Below are 25878 nucleotides of genomic sequence, written 5' to 3'. Positions count from 1 at the left end.
TATAGCATGATATTATACACTGGATTATACACACAATACACTGGATATTATATCCCACAATACAAAAATAGTTGTGTCAAACATTCTGGGATTTTGTTTTCAGGACTGAAAGAGAGACCTGTGACATCACATGAAAACCCTTTAGAAAAAGGTAAGGAAACCATTCAAAAGATCCTTATCAGTTTGGGTAATGTTTACTGTTCATCGTTGGGTGAACTTCACACTCTTTCTGTATGTCTGGATGTTTTTATAGAGATACTTTATTAACTGTACCTAAGAAGGGTAGACTGCTTTTTCTTTCATAATATTTTATTATATTTTAAAATAAATTATTAGTAGTAAAGCATAGTTGTTTTAAATATGAATATTATTTTTTACAAAGGTTTGTCTGCTAAATGCTGTTGGGCCATTCCACCGAATCTGTGCCATTTGCATGTTGTAACTCAACAAAATTAAAGTAATTTTTTAATCACTAAATCTAATAACACACATATTTTACTTTTCAAAATGAGTATTGGTCATTCTAGGTAACTAGTTTATTTTTAACATGGTTTCTTTATGGAGGATGGAGGCATTTTTGTAACAGGACTGAAAGTAACAGGACTGAGTTTTTAGCATAGATTGAGCAAATACATGAAATATAGCTGCATTAAATGTGTGCTAATAGCACTTAGTAAATTCTAGTGATTTACCAAATGTTTTTATTTAGAAATAAACCCATAACATCAAAGAAATAATATAACAGGACTGAACATTAAGATTGTCATTCACAGGCATAGCATCAATATCATTAAATATACAGAAAAAAATAAGAAAAGTGATCTTCGCATGCTCTTCGGAAGATCCAGATGATGTCACTTCCTTTTAAAAATGTGACTTGTGGTGTATTCCTTGGGGAGACCAAAGACTTTATTTTACCTCTTAAAAAGGTATTGTGATATGTCCCCTTTAAAGCAAAGATATGGACCCACACAAAAATGCAAAAAATAAAGATATCTGAAGGATTTTATGCTTTATATTTTAAGGTAAAATATATAACTAGAAAGCAGGGATGGATAAAAATGCAGTTTTCTATTTTCTTTTATTGTTTTAAATTATATAGTTTAAATTTGGTGTTAGACGAACATGCAGGACACTTAATAATAATAAATAATAAAATGTATTTTTATACATATAATATCCTGGGGACAGAAATGGCACAGATTCGGTGGAATGGCCCTGTTAGTCATTTTGTTGTCATGTAACAAGAAATAGCATGAAACAAAATTTTGTATTTCTTGTTCCATTGTTCATAAATTTCACTATTGGTCCTTTTTTAGGTTCATCAGAAGAAATAAACATAAAATCGGAAGAAACATTGCGTTCGAGTGAGAAAGATACAGAGTCAGTTATTTCTAACAATGGTAACCTAACAAAAATAGTTATATTCTTAATACACAATTTTATTTTGCCATGAAAGGCAGACATTGTTTTTAAACAATTGAATTTGTTGCATTTTAGAATAAGATGCACAATCTCTCCCTGTTGAAAACAAAAGTAATGCATGCACAATTCTTTTTTTTTATTATTTACACATTTTTACAAAATGTGTGTCTATTTAAGAGCCTACAGCACAGCCTCAATCTGAATCTACACCCAGTGATGAGATTTCAGTAGAGTCCACAACAGATCCTACAACTCAACTCAAAACAGAGCCACCAATAGCAACTCAAGCTGAATCAGAATCAGTTTCTACACCTGTAACACATTCAGAATCAACAGATGAACAAACACCAGAGACAGAAGGTAAGCTCAGCTCACTTTAACACTGTTAATCCATTGATGATATCCTTTTATTTGAAGGTCTGACATCTTTCTACACAGCCAAAAAGAAGAAACCAAAACTCCTTAATAAATTTGACAAAACCATCAAATCGGAGATCAACGCTGCAGAGAAGTTGCGCAAAAAGGTAAAAACATATAGGGTTGGAAAAATAGTTCACCTTACAATTGCTTTTAAAAACGTCTAACGTTTAAAAATACTCTTTCCAGGGAAATGCTGAGGAATCTCTTCGTGCTTTTGAAGCTCTTATCCAAAAGTACCCTCACAGCCCCAGGTGTCGATATGGCAAAGCACAGGTAACACAAACTCAAGTCAACATCACTGTTTAGATCACACGCACATCAGAAAATATAAACTCAAATCTGTTCTGCTTCTAACAAGCAGTAATGCCATCATTGAGGTATTATACGATATCTTTTATATAATGGACAGTATGAATGAGCTTGTATAGAGTATGGATGAGAGAGTGTACAATATAAATGAGCAGTTTACATTACTAATGAGGTATTATTAAGTAGTGTGAAATATCAATGAAAAGATATAAAGTATGATAGAGCATGTATACAGTATGAATAAAGTAGTGCAAAGCATACATAACTTAGCATACTCTACCAGTGAGATCATTTACTTTATACAACTTTCTGGTTCTCAATCTGATTGGCTAAGAGCCCTGCCCAGCCGTGAGATATTCTACTGATAACATAACAGTAACCGCTTGACCGTTTGTATCATTCTGCCACCTACTGGTCATTTTACAATTAGTGAGGGAGGCTTTCTTAAACACGTGAGTCATACGCTCACATATCTGTGACTGGAAAAAGCTGCCACCAGTATGGAGGACTACAAGAGTCATGCAAAATGTAATAAAGAACTTTAATATTTAATAACTACCTGGACAATAAAAATAGCAATTAATAGATTTGTTTAAAAATTCATTAATTAATCTATAAATAAATAGACAAAGTTACAAAATAATCATTATGTAACATTTTATTAGGCAATAAAAAGTGAGATTATAAAAATAACGTAGAAATGAAATATTAATCCATTAATAAATAGTTCAAATTAATATAACAATTTACAAAAACAACATAAAACACTCAATAAGTTCATCATTTTAAATTGCATTTATAAATTCTTAATTAAATAATGGAATTTCAAAATGTATTTCAAAAAGTGATTTAAAAAGAGAAATAAATAACTAGATTTATAAATTGAACTACAAATACAGGTTTAAATTAGGCATTTAAAAGTGCATTTCCGTTTTACATTTCTGTTTTCATTTTCCCGATGGTTCTCCTTATTCTTTTCGCTATTGGATTTGTTTTTCGTTTTAGCCTCTCTATTTAGCTTTTCCGTGACTCTTTGGGTCCTTGCAAATGGTCAAATGAGAAATGCAAATTAGCTACAGATGTGGCCTTTAAAAACGCGCGTTTTCTCCCGCGGCATTCGCCAAATCGTCTCGCGGAGTCACGCAGAATTCTGCAAGTGTTTTCGGGGGGGGCTACTTTCCCTTTTCCCTTAATGTGTTTCGCTTCACAGAAAATCCACCAGGTGGCGCATAAAAAACTACATTTTTATATGCGTTGTCATTGCGGTTGTTTCCAGAAGTTAATAAGGGCATTGCTGAATATTTAACATTTCTATTAAAACAGCAAAGTGACGTCAACCAATTCTTGCCAGCATAACAGCGCATACATATATAAAGATGACTGTACGTGCAATGGGCATTTATACTAAGTGCAACAAAGAATTTAGTGTGAGCCTAATACACTTAACTCTATTTACAATGAATATCTTAATTATTTGTGTTGTCGAATTTTGACACCGTTTCATTGTTTGTTCATAATATTAATAATCATGTCAGTTTTTCTAAAAGTATTAATATTTTAAAGAGATTCATGTGGTATAAAAATACATGTTTTAAAGTTAAAAATGTTGTAAAAATATATTAGCATAAATTGCTTTACATATGGAAAGAGGAATTCTTCTCAACCACCACCAATAAAGTTTAAAAAATATTCTTTAAAAACGGCGTTTAAACCCACGCAGAGCGAACAAGAAAACATGGGCCTATGCTTACATACTGTACAGTGGGCATATGATATCTTTATTTAGTTTTAAATATTTAAAACTTTAGTAATACCTTTCTTGCGCATATAGGCAGTCAGTGTTATGATTTTTTTTTATCCTTTCAGCCGTTATTCATAACAGTAAAAATATTCAGTGGCTTTGTAAATATATTACTAAAATAATGGATTAAAGTAACTTTATAAAATCTCTTAATGTCACTTATGTATTTTTTAGTTGGTCAAAACAAAATAAATGGCTAGAAATAGAACAGACATTTTAATTTAAAATGTACATATATTATAGGCGTATATTATAGGTCCTTCCAGATATCTTATCTCAGACGTTCGCAGTCAACACTTTTAAAACTTATTTATATAAAATCTAATTTATAAATTAAAAAACAAAGTTTTAAGTTAAGACAATAATAAATAAGTTTATTTTTATTGAAAGAAAAACGTAGAAAATGTTATTATGGGTATAGTTGATGCAAATAAAGTGTGCAGTATACAAAAAATGCAAACAAATTATTTCTAAAAGTGGCAAGATTTTAAAAAGATAAAGGTGGTATAAAGAAAGACGTGAGAAAAGTAGAGGTATGCAAAAGAGCACAGTTTAGTTATTGTTAATTAAAGCGGTTTTATACACCTTTGTTTGAATTGACAAGCATTTTATTCGCCACTTTCAACACATTTTGTGATTGATTTACTGATTTATTACAGAAAATTGTTGTCAGAAGCAAAGCTATTGTACAAAGCATCTTTATATGTATGTTTTAAAGTTAAAAATGTTGTAAAAAATATATTAGTATTCTTTTATATTAAGAATAACAATGATACATTTATATTGCGCTAAAATGCAATATACATTATTCTGCAATATAAATTATTCTCAACCACCACCAATAAAGTTTAAACATTATTCTTTAGAAAAAAAACGGCGTTTAAACCCGTGTTGCGTGGAGCGAACAAGAAAACATATGCTTACATGCTCAATCGGCATATGATTTCTTTTTTATTTAGTTTTACAGTTTTAAAAGTGGCAAAAAAGTTCTTAAAATCTAATGAATACCGGTTTTGTAAAATGTATATAACTGCAGATGCGTGCGTGGGATCCGGGCAAGTATCCTTTTCCTCCAGAACTTGACGCATGGTCGCGGAAAAGCGAGAAATATATATATTTTTAAGTAAAAATATTTTGCACAATTGATATATTACTTATGAATATTTTAGGAAATTATTTTTGACACACTTAGGTTATTACGTGTATTTTGGATTTTAATTTCATTACTGTCTGTGCCTATCCGTGGCCTCATCCGAGCGCACTTTCTTTGTCTTGCGTCTTAAATTGAGAAACCAATAAATAAAACGACAAAGATGCCCCGTTTAAGTGAATGGGGAGGACTTGCGTATCATATGCACGCCAAAGTGGAATTTGGCGTATGTATTGCACGAGTTTTACACTTCGTGCTATTTATACGCAACCTCAGGAGACTGGGTTGGAAAAGACTCACACACCTTTCCCTGATGCATGCCCACACAGAAATACTGAACTCCCTGGACATTCGTCCCCTAGCTCATGAGAGACTTTGGAATTTCTATTATACAACCGGCGCAATGCGCGACGCGAGTTTTTTCTGGGCGAGTAAAGAGCGCATTGATAATATGCGTATTAACGGAATGACAACGCGGGTTTGTTTATTACATAGCCTACATGGATGCGCAGCAGCACAAAAACGCTTTTTAATATGAAAAATTAAAGGATTAAAATGTAACAGATTATTATTGAGTCTCTTGGACATAAATGATGACCAATTATGAGACGTTAGAAGGCTTAAATAGCTGCTTCATCTGTAGCTAAGTAAATAAATGCTTTGCTTTAAACAAATGCATCTACTTTTAAATGTTTTTTTTTTTAATGCTACCCAACGGATTTATTGTATATAATGACTCTGCACCTGTAGATATGGTGAGATGAGAAAACATTTTAAGTAATGCTTTAAAAAAAAAACATTTCGCTGTCCAAGTGCTGAAATGGCTCTCCACACGTTTGTAAATTCTTTATCTTTTGTTTGTAACAAATAGAGTATTTTTACAGTACAAACCTTATATAAAGCCTATTCTAAAAATGTAATTATACACCATGTATTTCTTTATAAAAGTATACAATATCAGAACTAAACCCATCATTATTTTTGTTCAAATTATGAATTATTTATAAGTTTAAAAAAGACAGTAATAGTACTATTTAGTAAAAAAAAGATCTATATAAAAATATACTAGGTATGTTAATGTGAGAATATTTTACATCTGTCGTGTGATTCTAACTTAAAAACGAAAGTAAAATATGTTCGTCCGCATGGACATTGAAAATTGTGAAGTTTAATTAATATTATATGTTGTTATAATATTATATGTTGTATGTAAATTGTAACGAAAGTAATTCCCCCTGGGATAAGTATTTTTGCTTCTGATTAATAGCGCATATTCATCTGAGAACTGATGATGTCTGTGTGTTTCAGACCCTGGCTGTGTGCCCTGAAGTGTATATGACAATAAAGTAGTAAATCTCAATGTATTTATTTTTAAAATGTATTTTAAATAGGCCTATAGGCTCATAGGTTTTTTTGGTTAAAAAATTCACAGCACCCCCTGTTCAAAATGACTTCCAGCGGCCCTGCCTTGACGCTTTGTGTGTTCGACTTTAAATGGTGCGGCGCTGACTGGTCGGCGTATGACATCAGAGTACCGCGAGAGCAAAGGTAAAGTCAAACCATTTGTAACATTTCGACTTGCTCTCGCGGTACTTTGATGTCTTCGTTGCCGAACTGTCTGCGCAGTGCCACATAGAAACGCCCTTTGACTCTTTAAGGCAAAGTACCAGCAACATGAGAAGTGGTGGCACGCAAAAGAAAGTGAAGGTACGCAGTACGCTAAAATATAAAGCGTCTGTACACTCTAAAAAACAAACGGTGCTATATAGCACCAAAACAGTTGCTTTGGATCGTAACGATAGAAGAACCATTTTTAGTGCCATATAGCACCGGTGAAGAACCAGTGAAGCACCAGTGAAGCACCAGTGAAGCACCTGTGTAGAACCATATAGTGCTATGTAGAACCATATGTGGTGCTATATGGCCCCTATATGGTTCTACACTGGTGCTTCACTGGTGCTTCACTGGTGCTTCACTGGTGCTTCACTGGTTCTTCACCGGTGCTATATGGCACTAAAATGGTTCTTCTATCGTTACGATCCAAAGCAATTGTTTTGGTGCTATATAGCACCGTTTGTTTTTTTAGAGTGTACTGCGAGCACTGGTTTAGTTATTTACATCGTGTGTTGCTCTTTCACCATTGTGCACCCGCGCACTCGCTCTGTAGTTTGTAGCTCGCGCTCCGGCTTCGATAAACAATGCCCGTTTCTCAATACCAAGTAGGGGAGAGTGGGGCAAAGTGAGCCAGTGGGTAAGTTGACCCACCCCCTTTATCTAGGCAACCATACAGATTTGTAGCCGTGTGACCACAAATACAGGTAGCAACCATAATTTATATGTTAAAGAGAAGGACAAATTAAAGAGTTATGATTAAAGTATGATTTTTTTTAACAAAAAAAAAAAAACAGTTTTTATCCTATCAAAGTAAAATTTATACATACCAGGTATAAAGGCTGTTATGTTAAAGTAGATTTATCCAGGTCTAAATATTCATACCATAAATATTTGTGATAGGCTAATGTATAAAACCATGTGAATGATTTAGCTAAAGATTAGCCTGAATTACTAAGCTAGGCAGTTTCCCAGAACGGTGGCTGTGGGGCAAAGTTCAACCCCACCATGAGGCACTGTAACCATTGAATATGTTTCATTAAAAAAAAATTCTGTGTAGTTTCGCACAACTGATTTGTTCATTTTTAAACATTTTAGAAAACATATCATGCTAAGACATTACCATATTAATTAATTTTTATGCATTTGGCGTTTTGCAGGTCTACACTGAAAAAACAAACATAACACTCAGAAACGTCCATTGACAATCTCCAAACAATAAGTTGTTCCTCAAAATCTGTATTTTCATCTGATACAGACTCAAACATGAGTGGATGACATCAGAGTACCGCGAGAGCGATTTAAACCCGACCTCCTCCGCTTTATTTCTCGCGGTACTCTGATGTCATCTGCTTGTCGGTTCTTGTGGCGCTGCGTAAAGTTGACCACACCTAAAAAATGTACTGCTAAACTCGACAGAAATGCTCTGTATACCAGCACCTCCTTTATTAATTTGTATAGCAGGAAAAGTTCTATTTTACTTCTCAGCGTGATAAATAGCTTACAAGGTTTGGTGTGTGAGCGTGTGAACTGACAGAAATGCGTGTGTCGCATGGTGATTGCGTGGGACTTAAGAGCCTAGGTTATATCAACATATGTCAAATTAAGTTACCTGATATCCACTTAATTTTATAAGTTATAAACATTCATTTAAAATAACATACAGCGTATGTATTAGGCCTATTTGCTTAAATTACATTTTAACAAAGAAACTGCAAGGGTTGATATTAAAACCCAACACGCTGGTGAAAACTGGATAAACCGGTTTTCTTTCGTGAGGTGATCGATTAGCATTGGGGGTTGGCAAAGAATTGGCAGACCTAGGGGTGGGTGGTTTTTAATTTTTTGACTCTCTGTCACTGGTAGCTGCTAAAACAAGCAGCTAAACCATGTACAATTAATTACATTTTGGAATTAACTTCCTTCATGTCTTTTTATTTATACACTGTAAAAAATATTTTCTGAATTTTTAAGTAAAGTTAGCATTAAATATGTTTTACAAACAATTGGTTTACAAACTCTGGGATGTTTGTGATTATCATCATTCAGAAAAGTGGTGCTTGTGTTTAGACTCGTGTTTTACGTGATTAAATCAGGAAGATTACATTAGTTTCTTTTCAGTGTAGAACAGTTTGTAATCAAAATGCAAAAATATAGTATATTTATAAACATCGCTGAAACAAAGAGTGATTTAAAATTAAAAAAGTAATAAAGTTAAAGCTGCTGATAATTTTGTTTATATTTACTAGCATTTTCTGAGTGAAAAATGTTTAGATTTTGTTAAGTAGCCTAAATCCTACTCCAATTTATTTCAGTGTAGGTTTCTCATTTTTATCAGCTTTCTTTTGCTTTTCAAAGGGCCGTCTACCTTTGCTACTGCCAGTGCTTTAATGTGGGCCGGTAGGCGCCAGTACACAGTACCGCCACTTCCAAATATAGCTCTTGAGCGTACCACCATCTCTCCCTGCGCCCAGAACGTACTTCTAGCGTACCAGAACGCTCATTTGCACATCTGTTTAAATCAGAGGCTTAATTTAATTATTTGGCTGCGCTGCCGCTTTTCAAAGCGCCCTTCACAATGCAAGCTACCTAATTCGTCCCACCGAGAGCAGAGACTACATTACCCATATACACCTTTGAGTTTTACAAGTTAAAAGCGCATGCGTAGCTTTTGCTGCTGTCAATAGGCTTGTTCGACTTCACGCGGCGCCCCGAGAATCGACAGCCAGAAGACGTCACAGTATCGCGAGAGCGAGGCGAAATATGATTTCTTGAATCATTCTCGCGGTACTCTGACGTCATCCGGCTGTCGGTTCTTGCGGCGCCGCATGAAGTCGAACAAGCATAGTGTTAACAACGTGGTTTGGAGAGGTGTGTGAAACGCGCAACCATAGCTGCTCTGTTAAAATGAAAATACAATGAATACTTAATATGCCCTCCTGGTTTTAGACTCTGAGGAGTAAAAGAACAAGGTCAGAATCAGAGGACTCTCGCTGGCTGACATCCCAACAAGCCAGAATGATATCGCTGCAGGTCAGATGCAAGCTTTTTCCAATACCCTTCTGTAGGTACGTGACAATCTCTGCTGTCGCGGCTGTCAGCTTGGTTCCCCTCGACGCAATTTCGGATTTCCTCAGACGATGTGCAGTGTAAAAACATTATTGAAATTGTATTATACATACTTGCTAAACTACAAGTGAACGAAATTTCAATGAATTTGAACGACGCGCACAGGAGTTTTACCACACGCAAAATGGAAAACAATGGGACAAAATAAAGTGAAGACTTTCGAGTTTCAAATGGCCAATATTTTGTTATTCTTGAACCCATAGACATGGTCTTAGTGTCCAGAAAGTATCTTTGCCCGACAGCGACAATATGTTATTAAAAATAAATTACATCATTATGGATAAATGAGTGCTTGCAGAATATATATGTTTGAGAATGCTTATCAGTACTTTTTTGTTTCTTAAACTTTAAAGATGAATACTCTCCTTTAGAGATGGGCAATTTTCAGCAATAGCACATTATAGCCTATTCAAATTTTTGAGCTCATAAAAAATATTTTTTCGCTTATTTAAATGACTTTTTTATGTTTTTATGCACGTTTAGTTTTGGTGCAATTTCATCAAAAGCTTGTAATTAGGAAATACACACAACATGCTTAACGTGTATTTTCTATATGTTAAAAATGTTGTAAAAATTGCGTATTCTTATATAATAAGAATAACAACATGATATATTTATATTGCGCTCAAAATGATTTAGAAATGGAAAAAGGAATTCTTCTCAACTACCACCAATAAAGTTTTAAAATTCTTCTTTAGAAAAACGGCATTTAAAACCCACGTGCACCGAACAAGAAAACGTATGCTTACATACAGTCCGTGTATGATATCTTTTTTATTTAGTTTTACATATTTTTATTTATATGCATTTAATAATAGTCTACCGTAAGGTCATAATGTACACACTGTTAAAAATGATTCAGTGGCTTTGTAAATATCTCTAAAATAAATGATTAAAGTAACTTAATAAAATCTCTTAATGCAGTTATGCGATTTTTTTAGTTGGAAAATAAATTACTAAAAATAGAACAGATATTTTGTGTAAAATGTACATATATATTTGATGTATACGCCTTAATAATATAAGTATTACATTTACAGATTATTTTAGTCAATATATTTAAAAAGGTCAGAGTAATATATTTAAGTTTTTAAAACTGTAATAATTGCATATTTCAAATTATTATTATTTATATTTGACATCAAAAATGTGTAAGTTTTACGCCTAACTTGAAGTATGATTTACTTATATTTTCACATTGATATTAATTGAGTAAATGTAGGCAAAAAATAAATTAATAATAAGTAGAAAAAATGTCAATTTTAAACAATCACATAGCCAACGGTTTTTAATCAGCAACAAAGAAACTGCGCATTTTGCCGATGACAAACACATCAGAAACTCCTCGAATTTATGAATATTTACACTCACAATATGATTTTATTTCCTTAGTACAAAAGTATAACATATTATACAAATTCTCAGTGAAATGTATTAAACACCAATGCATACTTTTATCGTGTTTCATACCATGTAAAGGGAAACATAATAATATAAAAAGTAGCCTACTGTTCAGTAATGCAGAAAAGCGCACCACAACCATGTTAAAGCTATTAAAACGTTCAGATGCAAAAATGAACTAAATGTAAAATTAGATAAACTAGTTAATGATATTGCGTAAATGCGCTCGGTCTCTTCAAAGGTCTTCGCGAATTATTTTGTTATAAGACTCGATTATCATACATCACGTCTCTTCTACTGTAAGTACACGGAAAAAATAAGACAAATGATGCGCGTTTGAGTCGGATTTTTATGAAGAATATGTGACTGGCAAAAGAAAACTTCGCCAACAAAATGTTTGCCAAAAAGCATGCATTTGTATGACATCAAAGTCTATCGCCTATACATCGATAATCCGTGTCATGTTACTTCAATATCATACAGTATACGCTCAGCATGAAGTCGAGCACACACATTGTGGTCAGTATGGCCTACAAGAAACACGCCTGCCCTCTACAGGTTTTTATATTTCCTGCGTCCCCCACCGAACCCCCCTTTTGCGGGATCTCGCAGAATTTCGGAAGTCTCCGCGGCATTCTGGTCTCAGAGACGCGCATTTTTAAAGGCCACATCTGTATGGCCAGGTGGATGTAACAAGCTCGCTGATTGGCTCTGATTGTACATCATGCGCAGATTTATAAATCTCGGATGAGGACCCAAAGAGTCACGGAAAAGCTAAATAGAGAGGCTAAAACGAAAAGCAAATTGAATAGCGAAAAGAATAAGGAGAACCATCGGGAAAATGAAAACGGAAATGTTAAACGGAAATGCCCTTTTTTAAACCTGTATGTGTAGTTCAATTTATAAATCTAGTTATTTTTTTCTCTTTTTAAATCGCTTTTTGAAATACATTTTGAAATTCCATTATTTAATTAAGAATTTATAAATGCAATTTAAAATGATGAACTTATTGAGTGTTTTATGTTGTTTTTATAAATTGTTATATTAATTTGAACTATTTTTTAATGGATTAATATTTCATATTTATTTTAGTGCTGGGCAAAGATTAATCGCGATTAATCGCATACAAAATAAAAGTTATTTTTTTTCATAATATATGTGCGTGTACTGTGTCTAATTATTATGTATATTTAATCACACACACATTCATATATTTATTTCAGAATTGTTTTATTTATATATCGATTTTTTACATTTATATTTAATATAGAATATATAAAAATATAAATAAATATATATAAACATGTAAATGTTTCTTAAATACATACATGAATGTGTGTCTCTTTATTAATAAATAATAATTACACACAGCACACACTCATATATTATGCTAAAAATCACTTTTATTTTGTATGCGATTAATCGCGATTAATCTTTGCCCAGCACTAATTTATTTATAGATTAAATAATGAATTTTTAAACAAATCTATTAATTGCTATTTTTATTGTCCAGGTAGTTATTAAATATCGAAGTTCTTTATTACATTTTGCATGACTCTTGTGGTCCTCCATAATCCACAGGCCTAAACGCTGTTCTTAAACACTTCAACAATTATTTTCTCTTTATCTGGAGCATCTGTTTACACGTGTCATAAAGTGTCATCACTTGATGACTTATTTTCCGGTGAAGTGACTATATTAAAACAGTGTGAGATATCACCACTGATATTTATAAGCAACATGCAGAAACATCTCTCGGACCACAATATAAAACACTTAATTATTCTGTTTTATGTAGTACTGACAAGAACAAAGTCCAGTAAAAAGAGAGCGCTCGTATCGATTAAAAGGATTCTGCAATTTTCGTATTTTGTATACTATGCTTATTGTTGCAAAGTAATTTTGGATTATAGTGTCTGCTATACAAATAAATGTAAATGTTCATTTCTGAAATTAGACGATCATCATATGTTTTTGAATAACCGTGTGTGTCTCTGTTCAGGCAGAAGATGATTTAGCTGAGAAAATGCGCAGTAATGAGATGCTGTTGAAGGCAGTAAACACCTACAGAGAAGCAGCTGAACTACCAGACGCACCACATGACCTCATTAAAGCCACATTAAAGAGACGAGCGGATAGGCAGCAGTTTTTAGGTACACGCATAACAATTTCTCAGCAAGTCTGAGTTATATTAGTATTGTTTGAAAGCTTGATTGACATCTCCGTTCAGGTCGCACAAGAGGATCTTTAGCTACTTTGGATAAGCTAGTGCAGATGTTTCCAGAAGACACAAGTCTAAAGAATGACCTCGGTGTTGCATATCTGCTCCTCGGGGACAACGAGGCCGCAAAACGAGTTTACAAGGAGGTGAGATGCTTATCACATTTACCTGTAAGTGTTGGGATGTAGAGAGATTTATTCTTCTTTGTTCCTGAAAATCTTCCCAAGGTTTTAGCAGCTGCTCCAAATGACGGATTTGCCAAAGTGCATTACGGGTTCATACTGAAATCTGAAAACAAGATTGCAGAAAGCATACCTTATCTGCGGGTAATGCTAAATCTCATGCACATAAAGAGAAATGTAAATACTTAAACACAAATGATCTCAACGTGTGTGTGTGTGTGTTTTTAGGAGGGTTTGGAGACTAATGAACCAGGCACTGATGATGGAAGATTTTACTTTCACCTCGGTGATGCGTTACAGCGGATAGGAGACAAGAGTGTAAGCTGACATCAAATTAAAGATAATTCAGATCAGGATTGTGCTTGGATAAACTTAATGTATATGGTGTATTGTACGTAGGCATATGACTGGTATGAGGCGGGCTATCGACGGGGGCACTTCGCCTCTGTATGGCAGAGATCTCTGTATAACGTCGCAGGACTCCGTGCTCAGCCCTGGTGGACGGCTAAAGAGACGGGATACACAGATTTAGTCAAGGTGATAACTTTTTAAGTTTGCATGTCTTGAATCCGTTACAATTTTCTTGGCTAGTCGTCTTCGCTGTAAATTTGAATGCAATTGTAAACATTATGAATAGCAATCGTGGATACAAGCGGCTGAATAAGATTTTTCCAAAGGGTGTCTGGGCTGACCCTGAGCGACAGGACATGCTGAAGGGATTATATCTCATGGCTGTCCTGGGAACACCATGGAATCATGGAAAAAGTGGTCAGGGTAAAGGACACATGGGCCTGACCTTGGAGGATGGATTGATCAAAAAGTGACCATGACTTTTATATTAAACACTGAAGGAAGTGTTTGTATGTTGTGTTTCCAGATGTTGGAGCGTAACTGGTTGACCATTAGAGACGAAGCTCTGTCTGTGTTAGACAGAAACAGTGGACTGTTCTTACCAGAAGACGAAAATCTGAGAGAGACGGGAGACTGGGGACAGTTTACTCTGTGGCAGCAAGGTAATGTACTGTGTAATCATGAAATGCCTATAAAAAGCACGCAGTGTGAAAAGGCATGCAATACATAATGCCAAATTTCCATTTTGCATGCATATGATACGCCAGTCCTTCCCGTTCACTTAATACGGCACATCTTTTTGTATTGTTTTATTGTATTGGTTTTCAAAAAAAATTGTTTTTAAACCATTGACGCTTGAGTTTGAGTTAGAACAACCTTTTTGTTGTTAACATCCTAACCCAAACCCCCAACTCCAAGCCACCATAGTTTAAAAATAGACAAAAACATGGAGAAAGCTATATATTAAATGGAATCCTAAAGCAAATCCCAAATCTAACTCCAAACCCAAGCGACAAAGGTTTAAAAACAGAAAAAAATTGAGAAACCAATAAATAGAACGACACGAAAAGATGCGCCATATTAAGTGAACAGGAAGGATTGGCGTATCAAATGAATACAGAATGGGAATTTGGTGTATGTATTGCACGACTTTTCACAATGCGTGCTATTTATAAGCACAAGGAGGAGCTTTTAAAGGGACATTACACTTTTTTTAAAAAATATGCTCATTTTCCAGCTCCCCTAGAGTTAAACATTTGATTTTTACCGTTTTGGAATCCATTCAGCTGATCTCCGGGTCTGGTGCTAGCACTTTTAGCATAGCTTAGCATAATCCATTGAATCTGATTAGACCATTAGCATCGCGCAAAAAAATAACCAAAGAGTTTTGATATTTTTCCTATTTAAAACTTGACTCTTCTGTAGTTACTTCTTGGTAACTTTCAATAGCAGGGGACTATTTTCGGGCAGTGCGTAATATCATTGCAGTCATGTCACGGCAGCAAAGTCCTTGATTATTACGCCAGAATGAGAGTATAGTTCCTAGCTATATCTGTCTAGAAAATCACAACTTTTAATTTTCGGTCGGTCTTCGTACATGATGTAACTACAAAAGAGTCAAGTTTTAAATAGGAAAAATATCCAAACTCTGTGGATATTCTTTAGCGTGATGCTAATGGTCTAATCAGATTCAATGGATTGTGCTAAGCAATGCTAAGAGATCAGCTGGAGATTTAGCTGAATGGATTCCAAAACGGTAAAAATCAAATGTTTAACTCTAGGGGAGCTGGAAAATGAGCATATTTTCAAAATAAGTAGAGTGTCCCATTAACATTTTTATATCTTTGGGTTTGTGAATGTGCAAAATAACTTTATTGATTCAAATATATGAATCTTTATCTTTTCCATGAGTTTTATTTACATTTACTAACTCAAAGATATTGAAAGTCCCTTTGAATAAAATCATCTGTGAAATGAATAAACCCATTTTTCCAACTTGAAATGGAAAGCCTTTTATTTCAGGAGAATTGAAGGATTTGTATGAAACACCAGTGTTGGTTTAAGCTTGCATGATGCCAGAGATATAAGCAAAAAATCTAAATGTACTTTTTATACTCTTATGAATTGGGCAGATGTTTATATACATTAAGCTCATTAATTAGCATTACAATGCTGGGTTTTCATCACACTGACTTTATGCGCATTTTGAAGTATTGCATAAGAAACAAGGGATGGAAACGGCAAATTCGCCAAAAACTTTTTTACGCTTGCTTGAGGTGGTTTTTGAATTATGCGAATAATGGGAGATGGAGACGCATTTGCAGAATAAATTCTGACATAGCGAACATTAAGCCCACGTGACTGGTTGTCTAACTGTATCAGCTGACGTTGACTGCGTCCAAAACATAAGGCAGCTGACTTGTTTTCTCTCTGCCTCATGAGGGAATGACTTCAGCGGCATGAAGGCAGCTCCGGGAAATGCATTTGGACAGCCTTCATAGGCAGCATAAATGAATTCTGTGCCTTTGTGAGAACTAATCCCATATTTGCAATATTAATTAAATTTAATCAAAAGGTTTAAAACGTGAAAATAAAACTTTGTGATCCAGCTGCTTTCTTGGCCCCCATTTTTTTTTTTTTACTCGACCAGGCTTGGCCAATCACATTCCCTGCACATTCAGACGTGCCTTATTGCCTCGGAGGCAGCATTTTAAACATTTGGGATGTAGCCGTTGTCTTTATCATATATGCGGCTTGATGTCGTTGTAATTCCCCACCTATTGTGCCTGCATCAAGCATTCAGTTTGGCAATTACAAGCAAAAACTTGCTCAATTGTAACTAAATGCAGTCCTGTCTCTATTTTCTAAGCATGCCTTGCATTTTTTACTGTTGGTTAGTAGGTTGTAGGTTACCAATACAACAGTCATTCGCTCGAACAACTTTATGGAAACGCATCTAATTCGCATTTTTTTTTTTTTGCACAACTTGAAAAGATTCGCTTCACGTTTGAATGGAAACCCAGCTACTGTGTGTTTGCATCCAAACTAACGCACGCACCTTAAATCTTTCACAGGCCGAAAAGTTGCTTCTTCATGTGGTAGCGTCCCTAAAACCTGTGCTCTGCTGGAACGCTTCCCAGAAACCACCGGGTGTAAAAGAGGACAGGTACATTGCCCACCCATTTTCTGTATCAATAAGCATATTTGTGCATCCATCTCCAACTAACATATTGTAGCCTACAGTTTATTGTAATACAAATACCGCTTTTCTTTCTTTTCAGATCAAGTTTTCAGTAATGCAGCCTGGTACTCACGTTTGGCCTCATACCGGTCCCACTAACTGTCGACTGCGCATGCATCTAGGCCTCATCATCCCTAAAAAGGGCTGCAGAATCCGCTGTACAAACCAGACAAGGTCAGTTTAAACACAAATATCATGTTTAACACATGCAACTGAAATCACTTATCATTGGTCTCCACCTGAACTACTGAGACCACCAGAACCTTTAAAAAACAGCTGTTTTTGTCTGTATAGGGAATGGGAGGAGGGAAAGGTCTTAATATTTGACGACTCGTTCGAGCATGAGGTCTGGCAGGAGGCAGACAGCTATAGACTCATCTTCATCGTGGACGTCTGGCATCCCCAACTCACCCAATTACAGAGACAGACGCTTTCACCCATATAGAGCAATCGACCAATCGCAGAGACTTGAATGACCGTCAGGAGCCAATCAGATTGACTGATGTAGTGCTCATCATACATCATCTTACTTTGCTGTCGTGTGGTACTGAACGTGAGGCAATATGAATGTATCAGTTTTTATGTATAATTGTCATATCTATTGATAGTAATGAATAACGTGATTTATGATGAGCATAACGACTGAAGTTGATATGTTAAACGGATCCGATTAGTTAGTGCTCGACTGTAAGATTAAAGTTAAGGATTAACAGGTGGTTAGTTATGGGACCAGTCAAGAAATCCTTTGACCTAGAGTCACAATTGATGTTTGTTACTGATAGAAGAGACTTGAAGAGGTTACTGTTTTATAAACTCACAGAAATCATGTGATTGAACATTGCACTGTATCGTAGGTTAAACTGTGTCTGAATGAATTATATCCACATATATGGATGTAAGGAGCCATACATACAAACATAAATTCACTTTGTGCCTGGTAAACACACATCCAGGTCAGTTTTAACACACGACAAATGATTTAAAGAACTGAAGAATTCATGCATGATGAGAGTATTTCTTACATGCATTTTGTTTAATCTGAATTTTTATTGAGAACATATCATTTTCATTAAAATCTCAGATTATTTGGAAGAGAAATGTGACAGGGAGATGTTTTCAGGTGATTTGTTAACACTACATGGAAAATCTAGATGATTTTTGTATAAAATGAAAATGTTTACATGAAATGCCAAATTTTTGTATTTTTGTGTCATTTAATAAAAAACGAAGTCCACTCTTAAATGTTTGCTGTACAGTGTCACACATCACAGGTTGTAAACTTATTTTAAATTAACATTAAAATTACTTTATGTACAGTAGAGACAGTAAAATCACTTTATAAGTGTATGGATATAACAATACATGTTTAATAAATTAATCAAAAAAGTAGATCTGTTCAAAGGGACTTTTGGTTCCAGTGTAGATAGGATTGTAGTTATAAATCAACGCCTTCTGTTCTTCCTCTGTACTGCCAAAACTATGAAAACTTTTTCTTGCTGTGAAAGCAACAAAATTAACAATGGAAATGGTCAAGATTAGTTTTTAAAGGACATTACATTACTTTTTACAATGCATTATTAAAGGAAATTAAATGGCAAATTGATATGTTAAACAGCTATTAAAAACTTCTCATCATGGAGTGAATGCATAAACAAAGCCAGTAGGTTAAGACTAATCTGATCAACTAGCAGTTAGTATAGGCCAATCAGTCTTACTTTCAGACTGAAATGAGAGCAGTCTACAATTTATTCCAACTCACTTAAACAGTTATGATCATTTAAAAAAAAAAAAAAAGATGACTAACTGATAAACTAGTCTTAACAGTTTATTCAACCGGCCACAGAAAATATTCAGGTAACATTGGGTCTCATTCACTAAGCATGCGTACGCACAAATTTGTTGTTAAAATGTGCATATAGACGTTTTAAATTACAAATCATGATTCAACAAAAACTTTCTTACTAAAATGTATTTTAAATGTATAGGGCTGTCACAATGATTAAGTAATCGTCTCATCGTGATTGTTTGACCTCATCGCGATGATTTCAGATCACCGCGAATATTGCACATCTCTCTAAAAAACACAAGGGGGAGCTGCAGCGCCTGTATAAATGAGACAGTATCAGATTAGTTTTAAAAAGGTGTAATGTGTATAAATATTTACTGCCAGATAAACCTTGAAAAAGATTTAATTTAAATAATCACAACAATCTGTGAAAATAATTGCATAAACAAAAAAATTAAATGTCAAAGCATTAAACAGGCAATTAATCATCATAAGCGCCACAATTTAACAAACAATTAACCGTCAGCCAAATGTCATAAACGTAAGAACAACTTAGAGCACACGTGCGCAATAATCATGAACAAGGAAAAAGAATCCTATAATATACATCTGTGTTAACTATTTTATAAATTTTTTCCTTGTTCATGATTATTGCGCACGTGTGCTCTAAGTTGTTCTTAAGTTTTTGCATACATTTAAATTTTAATATGAAAGTTTTTGTTGAATCATGATTTGTAAAATAAAGGTGCAGTGTGTAAATTTTAGCGGCATCTAGTGGTGAGGTTTCAAATTGCAACCAACGGGTCAGTCCACTGTTCACCCATCGCTTTTGAAACGCATAGAGAAGCTACGATAGCCTTCACCGGAAAAATGTCATCATAGGAGACAACTTGTCTGTTTAGGGCTTCTGTAGAAACATGGCGGAACAAAATGGTGACTTCCACGTAAGGGGACCCTCAGTGTATGTAGATAAAAATGTCTCATTCTAAGGTAATTAAAACATAACGGTTCATTATAAAAAGATCTTTATACACCTCTAAAAATATACTTTTGTATATTATTTTGCATTTCTGTCAAAAGATCCTTTTAAAAAATTACACACAGCACCTTTGAAACGTTCGTACGCACATTTTACGAACAAATTTGTGCATATGCATGCTTAGTGCATGACACCCAAAGCCCCCAAATTCAAATGAGAAAGAGACATTATATTTTGCATAATTTTTGGTTTTATTAAATTATGTTCATGACAATGAAACGCAATTTCCTGTTGAATTCCAGTACAGAATTGTGTACTTGTTTGTGTGTGGATATATGAAGGTAAATATATATATATATACAGCCGCAAAAAAAATCCAGTTTTGACTTTAATCATCATTTCTAGATGTATTATGACCATTTTAGTCCAGTGTCTGTTAAATTTCAACAAAAACAAACCTTTTGGAGTGACAAAGTCATCCAACAGCAAATGAAAAAGACAGAGCATGACAAGACTCAGATTAAAAACCTTTTGCATTTTTCCTAAAATACATTTAAAACCATTATTTTGTTATTGAGAAATGAATTTGAACTTGTTTTCTCTGAAGTATTGAAGATTGGAGACCACTTACTTTGACCGTGCTTTCCCAATTTCAATTTTCAGTAAATAAATGCAAATAAAAACATAATTTGTATAAAAAATTTGGCAGAAACATTTTGTTGGTAGTTGACAAAATGAAACAAAAAAAGTCATAACTTTACCTAAACACATACCTATAAATAGGGACCACTGAAATGGTCTCTAAATTTTTTCTGCGGCTGTATATGTATATTTATATAACTGTAGATACATTTTTGTTGGTGTGTTATTAGTATTGGTATTATTAACCTTACCTTCATTCACAAAAAACTGAGCCGTGTAGAACGTGGTTTTAACAGCTGAAGGTGTGTGGGCAATATGGGGTCGAGTCCACTCAAAGGCGTTCTTCTCCGGGTGCCACTGGGTGGCATAAATGGGAAAATCATACGCTGTACACAAGCAGAGAAACAGGAAGTGATGATGTTGCTCATGCAAACAACAGAAAGTTAACTGTAGATGTCTGATCATTTACCTTCCATTGTAGACACAAACTCGTTCTGTCCGTCTGTGTTGGTACTTAAAACTCTGTAGAACTTCTTCAGTGTCTCAGTCTTGGTAAAGTTCTGAAGTTTAATAGCAAATATTCATATTATTTCATTAATAATAGTTTAATAAACTGTAATTGTTATCACTTTAGCTGTATAGAGAGAGTTATGTTTGCTGTACCTCTGTTGTGAGACTCCACTGGTGTGAGTTTTCTGTGAGTGATTCTGATCTCAATGATTTCATGAGATCATCAGGAAAGTCTTTAAATAGTCGACTGTCTCTGATTTCTAAACAACATCAAATAAAGAAAAAATACTTTTTAAGTGTTACAACACTGGAAGTTCATTTACCAAGAATGAAAATAACTACACATATGTCTTGATAAAGTATTAAATTGATAAAGTTGAATTACCGTCAGTGAAGTTGAGTGGCAGGGTAACATTACGGGTGTTAGTGTGAGACAATAATAACTGACCGCTGGTTAACAGCGTGAGCTGCTCGAATCCTAAACACGTCCCCCATACAGGGAAATAATCCCCCTTTGAGTTTGCCTGATTACAAAAACACAAAACAAATGTTTCTTAATAAATTAATGATAAAGTAATTCTGACTTACTCAAAACACAAAGCATAGCAGAGTATAAATGAATACTAAATTACTGTAAATAAACATTGCAGTAAAATAAGGTGTAGTGTAAAGAGCTTAGCTTAATGTAGTAAGCAGGGTGCAATTTGTGAAAAAATCAGGGGGGGGTTTCAAATCTTTTTATTTATGAATATAAATTATGAACCACAGGCTTGTTTTGATTATTCAGGGTATTTCTTGTAACTAAAGTCTATGAGCTCTAACATCTGTCGCGAGAGCACTTCTTAAGGTTGGGGGGTGAGGTTTACTTTTACTGCACAGCTCTCAACTAGCTGCCCTCAGTTACAAAAACTTAATAAAACAATTACAGAATCTGAACTGTACATGCCAAAATGCATTGCTTTATGCCAGACGTGCAAACACTTGTCTATAAACATAATAAACCGGTTTCCCAGATAGGGATTAGATTAGTCCTAGACTAAAATAAATGTACAAGCTGTCCGAACTGAAAACAACTTGCACTGACCTATCTTGAAATACATCAGCCCCCTTCATTTTTTTCCTCAAAATGCACACAAGTAATGTTTTTAGTAAGGCATGTTTGTTGAAACTAGTACTATTAAACTAAGGCCTGGCTTAAAGGTATTGCGGAGGATTTTCTATTGGTCCTCCTAGTTGTTAATCAGGAGTGTTGCGCAATTGCATTTTTTTTTAAAGTGGAGAAGGCGGTTCTTTTCTAAAATTCAAGAAGATCCTTCTACACCTTTAAAAGGTACAATTTGTAAGATATTTGCACTAAAATATCCAAAAACCACTAGGCCAGTGTTATATATTTTATTCAGCTGATTACAAACAATATCTCTAATGTTTTCAACTTCTTGTAAATTATGAGAAAATTGCCATTCTTTATGGTAAGTTTGTTGATCTAGTTTGATGGTAAGATTGTTAACACACCATCGAATTGGACTAATACTATAACATCTATGACTAACAATTTCGTTTTGAATATTACATGAAACCTTACATAATGAAATAAAACGCTGTCATCAAACGCAACATTTATAAAACTTAAAGGTATAGCGGAAGATTTTCTTTTTCCGGGTGGATCATCTAGAATATTGGTCATCCCAGTTGTGAATCATTCTGATGATATGTTGACGTAAGGCCGTCGTACGTGCTCGTCCCAGGTTCGCTTTTTGCACATGTGCACTTTTAGGTGTATATGTGTGGTGGGCTACGGTTTCAACCATTCATTGAAGCGTACGTTCTCGCCGTGTTTTTTCAAAATGCCTGAGGGTCGCAAGAGAAAAAGTGTCTACGAATTGTATGACAAGAAGAGAAAGGCCTTTGAAGAAAGAAACAAAACCAGAATGTTTTTGGGAGAATATTTCACACGCTGGTGTGCACAAAAATCACAGGTTGGGCTTCTCGCCTGAAGTTTCGACTCGACAGGTAAAGTTTGTCATGCTATTTGAGGAAATCCATTTAAAATCACTGCTAGTAAAAGTTGATGTTAGCTATGATAAGCGATGCTAGCCCAGGCACAAATCCCGAACCGCGCAGACACAGTAAACATGCCGACAGCAACTTGTAAACAGAGCGAAGAGAAGAACTAGGCTCCTGCATGCTCTCTCTCTCTCTCTCGTGCACACGTTTAATAGGCATTCCCTCTTGGGAGGAGGTAGAGTGTTGCACATGTGTATTTTTTAAAGAAAGCGGAGGGGCGGTTCTTTTCAAAAATTCTGGAAAATCTTCCACTATACCTTTAATTACTTAACCTCACGTGATTTACAACAAATCCCATCATTCCACGTTGCTTCAGAGTGTCATTAATCTACGTCATTGTTATTGTTTTGATTGTGCGCCCTCTAGTGGTGGATTTTACAAATTGTATCTTTAAACTAATCCCGGTCCAGGAAACCACCCCAATATTTTAATAGAAAAAAATGCAATGCACAACGCACTTTAAATATAACAGCTAATAGGCTATATATGCCTACTGGATGTCAGATTAAGAAAATAGTCGTTCTGTTTGATGACAGACTTTTGACTCATTTTTTTGCTTATCCCTCGATTCTAACAACGGTAGTTTCTGCTTTCTCATTCTCAATGGTAATATATTTTGGATTTGTTTTTTTGACGGTCCTGTAAAATACGATGATATGCTGCTTGGAATTCTTTTCATTTATTATTGAAATAGACTATTGTTGCTTGATGACATTTGGAAAATCCAGGCATGGATTAAAAAGGGATCAAGATTCACCTATAGTCACAAGAGCGGAAGCGCTGACAGTAATACTCCATTCCTGATTTTACTGTTGTTTGCACTATTGCGTGGCAGCGTTTTTACGTAATTATCTTTACTTTAGGCCATTTATATGTCCGTTTGATGACCAAAAATCATGGGGGGATTTAAATCATTAATCAGAGACAGGGATATAAAGACTAGAGGGGGGATAATCCCCCCACCTCCACCCCCCTGCAAATTGCATCCTGGTATATGGTGTAAAAGTATTTTTGAAATAAAATATTCAGTTTAATTTCACATTACAGCATATGGTGCTATGATTTAACGCTCGAAAGTGCTAGTATTACACATTAACTTAAATGCACTGTCATGGTGATGATGTCATATTTAGCTGATAAACCGATTTGTACACAAACCTCAAGGGCAAGTCTGTAGAAAGCAGCAGCAGCTCTGGAATAACTAGACGACTCTATACTCACTCCACCACCTGGAAACAAAACACTAAGACAGAGAGAGATGACATGACAGGACATAATATATGAAATTATATATGATATGACATGACATGACTCATTCTGTAATATCATCACCTCCATCATTATATAAGACTGATATTCACTCACCCATTAATGGATTTAAAGAGTTGTGTGTATTCCTCTTCAGACTTATTGATCCTGTAAAACATTTAAAAAACATATACATTACATTATTACATTCAATATTAATGTACAAATCATTGTTCTATTTAATCTTGCTGTATCACCTTTATAAAAGGTTTTATTGTGTGAAAATGATATGAACTCACATGACAGGCACCACTCGAGCGCCTGCAGACTCAAGGAACTTCACGTAAGAGGCCGCAATGAAAGAGTTTCTACCCGGCTGTGGATCATAAAACTCCTGCGTAAGAACACCTGGACAAAACATTATTAATAATTAATTTACATACATAAGGATTTAATCTGAAACCAGCAAACTCGCTTTAAATGCACCGCCACTCACCGATTATCGGTCGTTCATTTGTTTTAATCTTTGTTCCGAAATTGGCAGAAAATACGGCATTGACAAAAACTGTCAAAACGCAGAAGAAGTGAATATAAGTCATGTTTCAAGAGGTTTTTCAAGATCTGTCTGTCCTGCTACACATGACAGCGGTAGGCTACTGTTATTTCCTGTTTTGTGACGTCGGAAGTCACGTGAAGCTTGGCACGTAAACAACGTCACGTGAGGAAAATAAATAGAAGAGAAGTAAGGAATTATGTTGAAACTATTAAAAATCTTAGAAATAAAAAAAACAAAACGAATGTATACACTTTTTACAACCTTTTCTATTATTGATTAATTATAAAATATCCCAATGTTGTTGTTTATTTTTTACATTTTTATTTTTCCTTTGATTTGATCAATTGGTAGATATTTTGAATGTAATAATAAGCACTTTGTGATCCTCTTATATGTATGTAACGTTCTTGTAAATAAATAAAAAAAGAGAGGAAAATAGTACGCAGAAAAATAATAGAAGTAACCTATTCATTCTTTTTTTTCCTAATAACTATGTTTCCACTCCTCATGTTACACAATAAAACAGATTAGTGGATAATGGTTTATGGAAGAAGGTTTGGACTCTCCCTAATTAGTATTTATTAATGAATAGGGTCAAAGAGAATAATTATACGATTCTTCATCAGTATTATCCGGTAAAACCTTTATTGAGACAAAATTCAAATTAAAAATAGAAGTTAATCGCACTTTCTGTAATTCACACCAAAAACTCTCCTACATTTATTTATGGAATGTAATTTGACATAAAAAATTTCATGATTTTGAGCTTTGCTTTAAAGATGTTTTATTGGATTTATTAAGCAATATGAAGATGTTTACTTTCTCTGTAATTTAATTATTTTGCTTGCAATG

At 34.5% G+C, this 25878-nt stretch overlaps 2 protein-coding genes across 2 annotated transcripts in view; one reads left to right on the top strand and one right to left on the bottom strand.

Annotated features, from left to right (window-relative positions):
• Window positions 1-17898, top strand: part of unm_hu7910 (un-named hu7910) — a 34559-nt gene extending 16661 nt beyond the window's left edge. Inside the window, exons 4-17 of the mRNA XM_065261770.2 lie at window positions 104-151; window positions 1320-1403; window positions 1603-1785; window positions 1864-1949; window positions 2032-2118; window positions 13249-13399; window positions 13477-13613; window positions 13695-13793; window positions 13878-13967; window positions 14049-14186; window positions 14527-14662; window positions 17075-17166; window positions 17282-17415; window positions 17536-17898. Of these exons, the coding sequence (XP_065117842.1) occupies window positions 104-151; window positions 1320-1403; window positions 1603-1785; window positions 1864-1949; window positions 2032-2118; window positions 13249-13399; window positions 13477-13613; window positions 13695-13793; window positions 13878-13967; window positions 14049-14186; window positions 14527-14662; window positions 17075-17166; window positions 17282-17415; window positions 17536-17686 (1616 nt within the window). The 3' untranslated portion in view covers window positions 17687-17898. The remainder of the gene's footprint in view (window positions 1-103; window positions 152-1319; window positions 1404-1602; window positions 1786-1863; window positions 1950-2031; window positions 2119-13248; window positions 13400-13476; window positions 13614-13694; window positions 13794-13877; window positions 13968-14048; window positions 14187-14526; window positions 14663-17074; window positions 17167-17281; window positions 17416-17535) is intronic.
• Window positions 17899-18034: 136 nt separating this feature from the next.
• Window positions 18035-25138, bottom strand: ggh (gamma-glutamyl hydrolase (conjugase, folylpolygammaglutamyl hydrolase)). Its single transcript, XM_065261771.2, has 9 exons — window positions 24967-25138; window positions 24770-24878; window positions 24588-24638; window positions 24381-24465; window positions 21544-21682; window positions 21312-21418; window positions 21118-21208; window positions 20900-21034; window positions 18035-18737 (listed from the first exon to the last, which is right to left on the bottom strand). Exons 1-9 carry the CDS (start codon window positions 25067-25069, stop codon window positions 18616-18618), a joined length of 942 nt encoding a protein of 313 aa, XP_065117843.1. The 5' UTR covers window positions 25070-25138; the 3' UTR covers window positions 18035-18615.
• Between the last annotated feature and the right edge of the window lie 740 nt (window positions 25139-25878).

This window comes from Paramisgurnus dabryanus, chromosome 2 (genome assembly GCF_030506205.2).
Source record: "Paramisgurnus dabryanus chromosome 2, PD_genome_1.1, whole genome shotgun sequence".
Taxonomy (NCBI): Eukaryota; Metazoa; Chordata; class Actinopteri; order Cypriniformes; family Cobitidae; genus Paramisgurnus; species Paramisgurnus dabryanus.
Note: the sequence above shows the minus strand (reverse complement) of the source record. Positions and strands in the feature narration are given on the sequence as shown.

What these genes read in the sequence shown, in the direction of transcription:
- ggh (XM_065261771.2), bottom strand. Translation starts at nt 25,069, where the DNA reads ATGACTTATATTCACTTCTTCTGCGTTTTGACAGTTTTTGTCAATGCC. An exon ending in CTCTTTAAATCCATTAATGG is followed by an intron (nt 24,466 to 24,587) that starts GTGAGTGAATAT and finishes TCTCTGTCTTAG; the next exon opens with TGTTTTGTTTCCAGGTGGTG. An exon ending in GCCACTCAACTTCACTGACG is followed by an intron (nt 21,419 to 21,543) that starts GTAATTCAACTT and finishes GATGTTGTTTAG; the next exon opens with AAATCAGAGACAGTCGACTA.